The sequence below is a fragment of the Ctenocephalides felis genome, unplaced genomic scaffold (assembly GCF_003426905.1).
Source record: "Ctenocephalides felis isolate EL2017-DRISC unplaced genomic scaffold, ASM342690v1 CF-g0.4_SCAFFOLD_00258, whole genome shotgun sequence".
Classification (NCBI taxonomy): Eukaryota; Metazoa; Arthropoda; class Insecta; order Siphonaptera; family Pulicidae; genus Ctenocephalides; species Ctenocephalides felis.
In genome coordinates, this window is record NW_020536412.1 from 1 (window position 1) to 10289 (window position 10289).

General features: G+C 32.9%; 1 protein-coding gene across 1 annotated transcript; it reads left to right on the plus strand.

Annotated features, from left to right (window-relative positions):
• Window positions 1-8820: 8820 nt before the first annotated feature.
• On the plus strand, window positions 8821-9525 carry LOC113363063 (lamin-B receptor-like). The gene has a single exon (XM_026605554.1). The coding sequence runs from the start codon at window positions 8821-8823 to the stop codon at window positions 9523-9525; it is 705 nt and encodes a 234-aa protein (XP_026461339.1).
• The last annotated feature ends 764 nt before the right edge of the window (window positions 9526-10289 follow it).

Below are 10289 nucleotides of genomic sequence, written 5' to 3' on the forward strand. Positions count from 1 at the left end.
TCCAATTAAAGTTCAAACTTTAGCTAGGTTAGAGTGTGTGTGCGGGCGAATTTATTGGCAAAATTATTATCCTTTGTCATATCTTCCAATCATCATTCTTTATGTATCGAAGAAATATATGGTTTTACGGACTCGATGATTGTGCTTCATTGGTTAACAGGACCAGCTCATAGTAGGAAAACTTTTGTTCGCAAATAGAGTAACGAAAGTTCATGATTTACTTCCTTCTGCCAAGTGGTATCATATTCCTTCCGTGGCAAATATTTGCCGATTGTGTTTCTCGTGGTTCATTACCAAATACATTGCTTAATAATAGTAATTGGTACACAAGTCCCTCATGGCTTTACTATCAAAGAAGTCATTGGCCCATACGTTCTACGTTAGATTCCATGCAAAATGTTCCAGAAGAAAAAGTTTCATCTTGCTTAGTGGCAAACTCCTGTAAAAATGATCTATACGAATTACTTCCACTATATCTTCATGGGCCAGACTATGCAGAATATTTGTATTTATTTCACGTTTCTGCAAAATTATTCCATCTAGAAGTGAAATATATTTTTTCAGATTTCAACAAAGCCGAATTAACTATAATCAAACTTATCCAACAAATCTATTTTTTCGAAGAAATTGATTGTTTAAAAATGAATAAGTTTCCTAAAAGGTATCGGACTTTACGACTATTTTTACATGATGGGTTCTTAAGAGTTGGTGGACGTTTAACACATGCTAACCTGAATTTTGATCATAAATTTCCCTTGCTTTTACCCAAAAAGGATCACGTGATAAATTTAATAATTGATTATTATCATGAGAAACATTTACATGCTGGTCCACATTCACTCACTTCCATTCTTCGTCAAAGATACTGGATTTTATCCATTCGCAGTATTGTACGCCAACGTATTCATAAATGCAATAAGTGCTTTAGGAATAATCCTAAATCCTTTACTTCTACTCTATTATGGCTGATTTACCTTCTCCTCGTGTTATGGAGGCAAAACCTTTTCAGCACACTGGTACTGACTATGCTGGTCCCTTTTGCGTAACCATGGGAAAATTTAGGGGCGTAAAAAGTTCAAAAGCATATATTTGTTTATTTATTTGTTTTTTTCCCAAAGCAATACATATTTGAACTTGCCCCGATTTAACAACTTCGACGTTCTTAAATTGTTTTAAGGCTTTATTTTCACGAAGAGGTCCAGTTTCTTGTCTGTTCAGATCGCGGAACAATTTCGTTGGTGCCAAATCAGAACCACTTTTGACGTGCCAAATCACGTCAAAAGTGGAACACCCTTCTCTCCCGCTAAAAAGGGTATGTTTAGTTCTAATCAAAAATGAAAATTTGCCTCCTCTTCAATGGTCTATGGGGTTTATTGAAGACGTTTTTTCCTGGAAAAGACGGAGAGGTGCGCACAGCTTTAGTAAGAACCAGGGCTATGTTATTGAAACGCCCTGTAGTAAAGCTCTGCCCCCTACCTACACAGTAATTTATGGTGAAGAAGAAATATGTTTTTTTCATATTTGCAAACGATATAAAAAAAATAAAAAATATTCTAATGCTTTATTTGTTACCTTTCATTAATTCTTTCTTTCTTTTACCTTTCACCATTAATGTGGTAACTTTATTAGTAACTTGCTTCTATTCAGAGGAATCGCATGACAACTCATTCACACAACTCAAGAGCAGAATGTTATTTGCTCAGTTGTTCTCACAACTTTTGATAATATTCAAAAATCTGTTCATTCAAGAAGATCGAACGCTATGAATCATCATAATATTGCAGTTATTGTTAAAATGCCTTTAATTTGGAAAAGATAGTCCCATATTGGACACATTCCAAATACGACCTGGTTGTTTTAAATCATGCTGGTTACTCAAAATAAACTACAACCATCATAAACAAATCCACAAACAAGGTCAATGAAATTTTAATTCTTATTCAACATAAAGGCATCTTAGATATGGCAATCGATAATTCCACCAAGACAAATTCTCATGTGTTCCGAAAACAAGCATGTATGATGCAAACCTAAAATACTTTCCAGTGGTGCTATATGCAAGTCTCATGGAAGTTATATCTATTAGAATATTTTAAAAATTTTGCTATAAGAGCAGAAAAATGAATTTTGGCAGCATTATTACAGCAAGATACTGAGCAACTATAATACATTTTAAACAATAACAAGGTTACTGCTTTCCTGTCAAGATTACTTATCCTTAACATTGATTCTGATTGGTAAACATAGTAGCATTAGATATTCCGTCAAAACTTAACTTACTTCTAGATTCAATTAGGATTCGACATGTTATTTCTTCACCATCTCTCATGTGTTTTATTTTCGCATAGTTTGACTAATGGTTTTGATATTTCCATTTATATTTTCTAGTATTTAAAAGGTACCCTTTTCGCCCGGGGAAGAAATGGTGACGCCACTATGGCTATTACATGCGTCGATAATAATAATATAGTCGCCATCTCGGGGTTACAATATGTCAACCGATTTGTTCCTTTCTAATCCAGACTACCTGTCTCTTTCCTTCCAAAACTTTGACCTATGACTTCCGACATGTGGATTCTATTCGAGTTGATTTCCAGTTCACTTCGCTTCCAGTGCATTTTCAGTTCGGGTTCTATCTAGTTCCGTATTCAATTCGATTCCAGTGCGTTATCAGTACGCTTACAGCTTGCTTTCTTTCTTTGGTTCAGTTTCGAGTTTCCTTCCAAGTCAGTCGAGTTTAGAAGTTTTGTTGAGTTTCCTTTTAAAGTGAGGTCATTTTTAGTTTGTTATTATCATAGAAGAAGAACGTTTTTAGTTTTCATATACAGTCCACGAATACCAGCCATCCGTGTGGTCTACTGATCGAACCAAGGCCACACCAATTATAGTTTATAATTAATAATACATACATTAGTGAAAAGTTGGAAAAGGTGATCAGAGTTATTCAGGGAGACAACTTAATTGAAGTTTGAAGCGCCCTGGAAAAGATTTCTGCTTGGCAAGAAATTGAAACTGCCAATGATGCAAATTGCTTGCTGCAAACATTACGGGCAGTTCTGATTATATTATATCCTCCACCTGTTTCAGTAATCTTCTTACTTTGTGTGTGTTTGTATATTTATTATTCTCACAAATTTATTAATTTAAGCACTACAATCATGGTAACTTACTTCTTATTTTTTAGTATCTTTAAGTAGAATTCTGCAATCGAGCTCGATCGATTTGAAAAAATCAACAGATTCTTTTAATCATACACTAACAATAAGCGTTATAAAAAATATAAGAGCATATGTGGACGTAATCTTCCAACAGCTATTTTAAAAAATCTACAGAAGTACCTGAGCAATTAGATATAGAAATTAACTGTCAGAGATTAGTATCAAAACAGATACGTAGAGCCAATAATCAACGTGCTGAGTCTGCTGAAGATTACTTCCGCAGAGCTGTTTATATTACTATTTCAGATTCAATAATCAGCGACCGCTTCCAGGATCGCTTGTCTCATGATATACTTAATTTATTTAAGCCGAATGCTTTTATGCCAAAGACCGAATTTAACAATAAAGTCATAGAAACTGTAAGATATCTAGCTAGCGACTATAAACTGTTACTAGATAATAATCCAGTATCTATTATTGTAAATGAATATAGGCTGTGGATGGTAAAAGTCAATATCTGAGGTTATCACAAATTGTGATATTGATATGTATCCTAAGATAAGAAAATTTTTACAAATTATGGTTACTTGTCAGCAGAAAGGTCTTTCTCTACGTTGCGTAGAATTTAAAACATGGATAAGATCTTCAATGGCGAAAGATCGTTTGAGAGGACTGGCACTTCTCCATGTATATAAAAATATACCAATTAACGTCGATGATGTAGTAACGCGTTTTGGGAGAAAACACAAAACAAAAATTGATTTTGTAATTTGAAAATGTATATTTTGCTCTTATCTTTTAAATTATTAAGTATGTTTTGTAATTATTATATATTGTAAAATTGTTTTTTGTAATAATTACATATTAGAATAGTAAAAAGTAATTATTGTATATTTAATTTATATATGTATCTATATATTTATTTTTATTGTGTATGTTATGTTGCGATTTTCAGGAGTAAAGTACTTATTTACATTAATAAAATACCTAAATTTTATTTGAAATAATTTCAATTTTTGATCTTGTGATTTTTTTTTTACTAAGCGGACTCCCTCCCCCTGTCGCCAAAGCTGGATCACACACTGCTTTATATATAGTATATGTGTGTTATTATTTAATATTATGAGGTATAATTTAAGAACTCTGTATTCAAATTTATTGAATAACGCAAGTTCTTATGCTCTAGGGGAAGCCTTATTCCAGGGGGAAAAAGAGGTCGAGCGGCCCGTGGAATATGCTAGCCGACTACCAGTCAATCCGCTACGGCGTAGAGATAGTCCAAGCATGGCCAGTAAACTCCGAACAAAAGTTTGTAACTCGGTTTTAGTTAGAGCTGCTTTCCCTAGGTGCGCTCTTGCAGCGATTTGACACTCATCGGGTAAGATTTTCAACGCAATTTCAAAACAATTTCGAGAACGTTTGTCATTTTCATGAGTGTCGTCATCGTAGATAAGGTTAAGTCGTTAAGTCGTTGTATTCAGTTGAGTTTGTCAGTAATTTAAGTGAGTTTGCAAGCAAAATGTCAAAGTGTTATGTTCCAGGGTGCACTAAAAATGCAAAATTGCATGTATTTCCAGCGAGAAATGACAAAGTACGTATCAGGAATAAAATAATCAAACATTAATTACAAATAAATATTGTTTTGGATGTTGTATATCGCGCGTAAGCTGTTGAGAGCGTTTGTTTCTGGCGCATTTTAGTAATTGCTCGTGAAGAAGTGTTCGAAGTTTTAATCTTTCAGACTGATAATATATTTTAACTATGTTTCAAATTGGAGATAAAATCGAAGCTAGAATGCCTGGATCCAGGCTTTATTCTCAAGCTGAGGTATTAGAGACAAAAGGGACCTCATGTCTCATTAAATTTGGTGACGGCGCTGTACATCAAGTACAGGAAATTTACATTCGACCTGTAACTAAAACTGTAACGCGATCCCGCCGACACAGTAGATCTTCATCACGAAGAAAACCTACTGAAGTAATTGTTTCAGATCTTTCAGAAGATGTTGTGAAGACAAATCAAAAATCATTGGATGAAGCCCTTGTGAGCGTAAAGCCGGAAATTAAAAAGCGAATTGGAAGAAGTCCTCGTAGACCCTCAACTGCTAACAGTACTACCAAAATGAATACTCGAAGCAAGAGTAGAGGTCGTGTTATACGTTTAGACAGTGCCCATGATGAATCGGAAGCACAGCAACCAAAGAAAGTGGTACGTCGCTCAAGTGTAAATCGTTCAACAAAATTGATGAACAATGCACAAAATCTATGGTCTGAACAACACAGTAGTGCATCTGTAGTCCTTCGTGATATTCTCCATTCATCCAGATCCAATAGTCGTCAAAGTTCATGTACAAACTCCGAACTTGAGATGATTGATCAAAATATTGCAGAACGTGAGTCTCCTGTTTTAACAGAAGAGGATTTCAGACGTTCTGACATAGAAGATACAGTTTCAGAAGTGTACATGATTCAACCGCGAAACATGTTACGTGTTACAAACAGGTCTACCAGACAAAAGTCGGCAACACCGGATGAACAAAATGTTGAACCAATAATTCATGAAAAAGAAGCAACACCTTTGAATCCATTGAATACAGAAATTTCCGATTCCGATGAGGAGGTTAAAAATGTACATAACAAAGACCATTTCATCGTAATAAAAATGATTAAGTTTCTTCTTACAGCTTTTTTGATTTCGGGCATGCCTTTAATTTGCATGTACCTTTATAATACATGTAATATGGACAAAGGCGTTAACAATAATTGTTTAGATATCAAATCAAATATAGATTTAAATTCTGATCATTCGCCAATTATTCTGCAATATTCTACAACTACAGAAGTAAATCAAAACTCATATTTTCTAACAAATAGATTTACTAATTGGTCATTATTCCAAGAGATAATTGATGAAAAAATTTCTTGCAACATACCTCTAAAAATGAACAGGATTTAAACTTGGCGATAACAAACTTCACAATTCTACTATCATCAGCAGCTCAAAAATCTACTATACATTCAAATGCAAGTAGCAAACCTAATTATCCTATTAACATTAAAAAAATTATAGCTCAAAAACGCAAATTGCGAAAAATATGGCAAACCACAAGATCACCGACCGATAAAAACAAATTTAACTGTGCCTGCAGGAATCTTAAGACTTTATTATATGAATATAAGAATGAATGCCTTAAAAATTATTTAACTAATCTTTCATCACTAAAGACACAAATTATTCTCTTTGGAAGGCAACGAAGAGATTAAAAGGCCGATAGTACATATACCTCCAGTGCGTAAACTTGATGGTTCCTGGGCAAGAAGTTCAGAAGAAAAATCGGAAGAATTTTCAGAACACTTGCAAAATACATTCCAGCCTCATCCCCGCAGTTGCAACGTAAATGATGAAGATTTTATTCACAATTGTCTACAGAATGTATCTATACCAGGCCAAATAGTAAAACGCATAGCGGTGACCGAATTGAAAAATTATGTCAAGGCTGCAAATCCTAATAAATCTCCTGGACCAGATAAAATTACGATAAAAATGATAAAAGAACTGCCAGAAAAGGGATTTAGATTATTAACAATAATTTTCAATTCAATTCTTAGATTAAAAGTGTTCCCTCAAGCTTGGAAAATAGCTAAAATAATTCTTATACCTAAACCTGGGAAAGATCCTCATTTATTGTCTTCCTATAGACCAATAAGCCTACTTCCTTGTGTTTCGAAGATATTTGAAAAATTATTACTCCACCGCATTAAGTCAGAATTGTTAAATCAAAACCTAATTCCAAATCACCAATTCGGCTTTAGAGAACAACACTCAACCATAGAACAGGTACATCGCCTAGAAAATATAATTAACGAATCGTTCCATGCAAAAAAATATTGTTCGGCTGTGTTTTTAGACGTTGCGCAAGCATTTGACAAAGTATGGCACACTGGTTTGTTGTACAAACTAAAACTCTGTTTATCAGAACCGATATTTTCAATAATAAAATCGTTCCTTGAAAATAGGGAATTTTTCGTCAACATTAACAACGAGGAGTCGACCAGAAGAAAGATCCTTTCTGGGGTGCCCCAGGGAAGCGTCCTTTCTCCAACTCTATTTCTTATATACACAGCGGATTTTCCTTTATACTCCGGAACAAGCGTGTCGACATTTGCTGACGATACATGTATCATTGCCTCCAATAAAGATCCCGCAATAGCTTCGCAACTATTACAAGAGCATCTAGATATTGCTACAAAATGGCTTTCTTTATGGAGAATTATGACAAACGGATCAAAATCTACGCATATCACTTTCATGCTGCGTACTGGTATATGCCCTACAACTAAGTTAAATGGACAGGAAATCCCAGTAAAAGATAGCGTAAAATATCTGGGAATACACCTAGACACAAAATTAAACTGGAGAGTTCACATTAACAAGAAAAAACAGCAGATTGATGAACTATTCAAAAAACATTATTGGCTACTAAATAAACGTTCCGAACTATCGACAAATAACAAGTTAATTATTTATAAATGTATTTTTAAACCAGTGTGGTCTTATGGGATTCAACTATGGGGCACCGCCAAAAAAACCAATCTACAGATTATCCAGCGAGTGCAGAACAAGATCCTAAGGCAGGCATTGAACGCACCTAGGTACGCTCCCAACTGGCTGATTCACCAGGACAGCAACTTATTGACAGTCAATGAAGAAATTCTACAAAAAACAAGCAATTACAAAAAAAGAATAGACGAGCACCCAAATTACTTGGCCAACAAAGTATACTCAGAAGCGCGCCCAACAAGACTAAAACGAAAAATTCCAAACGATCTTATAAATTTGTAAATTATTATTATTATTATTGTTATTATTACTATTATTTTATTATTATTATTATTATTATTATTATTATCTTACTATTTCTATTATTGTTATTTTGTTATATTTTATTATTTTTCTAGTATTATTTTATTATTCTGAAATTTTATTTATATTATTTATTAATCTTATTTTTATTATTATTTGCTTATATTTTACATTAAATCATATTACGGATATTATTTTCATGTAAATTTTATCCTTTGCTCTTTTATTTATTTAAATTTATATTATTATTTATCAATACTACTTGATGTTAATAAATTAGCAGTTGTAATAATTATTGAAATTAAAAAAAAAAAAAAATGTAATATGGACAAGTGCGTTTTTCGGTATCCCCAAGTAACTGATCTAAATAATCTTGAACTTTATTTTTCAAAGCAAGCCTCCATGATGAACATTGCCTTTCTTTCATTTTTAACAGTTTTTTTCTATTATTCGCATATTCGGAACTAGCGCCTTCGGTTTTCCCGCTAGGGATGGTGCTTTAAATTACTACTTCAATGGTTTTTTTAGTGTAATTATCATCGCAGTTATTTTTACTTTGTTACACCGGTATAATTTTCCTATTTTGCAGTACATTCATGAACAAGATTTCAGATTGATAATTTCCTCCCTGATATGTGCATTTTTAATTTCGCTTATTTTACATCTAAGGAAGTACTATGTTTCTATGGTACCATCAATTATGGAACCAAAAAGGAATACAATTGCAGAATTTTGGAATGGATGCGAATTGAATCCTCGCATTTTTTCTATTTTTAATGTCAAGCTGATTTATTATAGAATGGCAATTTTGGGAACGATTTTATTGTTGACAGCCTATGTACATGAAGACGCTTGGAACCTTATAAGAAATGTGTTATATGGTAAAGCCACTGATTACAATTCTACCCTAATTCTTGTAACTGCTCTGAATATTTTTTTTCATTTGGATTTGGTGTTTCATGAGAAACAACTGACTGCCACTTTTGAAATTCAGAATGAGGGTACTGGATTCATGTTATTACTGAAGGACAATCTTTATCCATTTGTCACAGCTTTTCCTGTGAAATATATACTATATCGAAACATAAGAACACCCTCTATAGCATTAGCATTTATCATAGGCATGTTTTTTGTTGGTTATTTGCTGTTTCGATATAGTAATAACATGAAATATGCTGTTCGAATTAACCCAGCTGATTACAGAATTAATTATAAAGATTTATATATAACTTTCTCTGGTAAGAAGCTGCTTCTTGCTAAAACATGGGGTTTTGTTCGGCATCCTAACTATTTGGGACACATCATCGTTTTAGTTACATTTAGTTTTGCCTTACTCTGGAGTGCACCTTTCAATGTAATAAGCTTTTTGCCACTAATTATTAGTGTAATATTTCTACTACACCGAGCTGCACGAGATGGTCGCCAGTGTGAGAAAAAACATGGTGCCAGTTGGACGAGGTACTGTAATGTGGTAAAATATAAGATACTACCACATATATATTAGTAAATTGAAGTGAAAGATAAAAACTCTTATATTTAACTGGGATTTTAGTGAGTTTGAATGCTGATATTTTGATGAGCTGGAAACATGACTATTTTTATTTTATGTACATTAACTATACTTGTATTTTTTTGTGATTTTACATTTACTTATTTTTATCTTACATCAATGTTTAATTAACAAAGATTTTAAATCTTGTGATAGTTTAAATATTTTGTTTACTAGGAATTTTATATTAAGATTACATTTTTTTAATTCTGATAATCAAGTAATTAACAATTTTGTGCATTTATAATTTATAATCAAACATGCGTACTCAGGGTATGCAATATATTATTTTTTTTCCTTGTATATTAAAACAAGAAATATGTTTGTGTAAAGATCTCTGAACTATTGGACTGATCTTGCAATATTATATAATATGAATTAATTGATTAAATTGTCTTAAATTGTAGATGTTTGCTATTTGGCTGGAAAGAACAAAAAATCCTGATCTTGAGAAATTAACACCTTCGCGTTGCAATATGTCTCGGTTCGTGTGTGACGCACATTTTGCAAGTATATGCAAAAGAAATATAACAGCCACTACACTAAAAACCTAATGCATTGCCTACATTAAACATACCAGAAAGGCGATTAAATATAATATAATTTTCGCAACAACATTTTTATACTAATGTTTTCTCATTTAGGTTTCAGTGGAGATCCATATGCAGAACAAAACTGCCTTCTAGATAGAAACACATACCGTAATATATTTTACATAT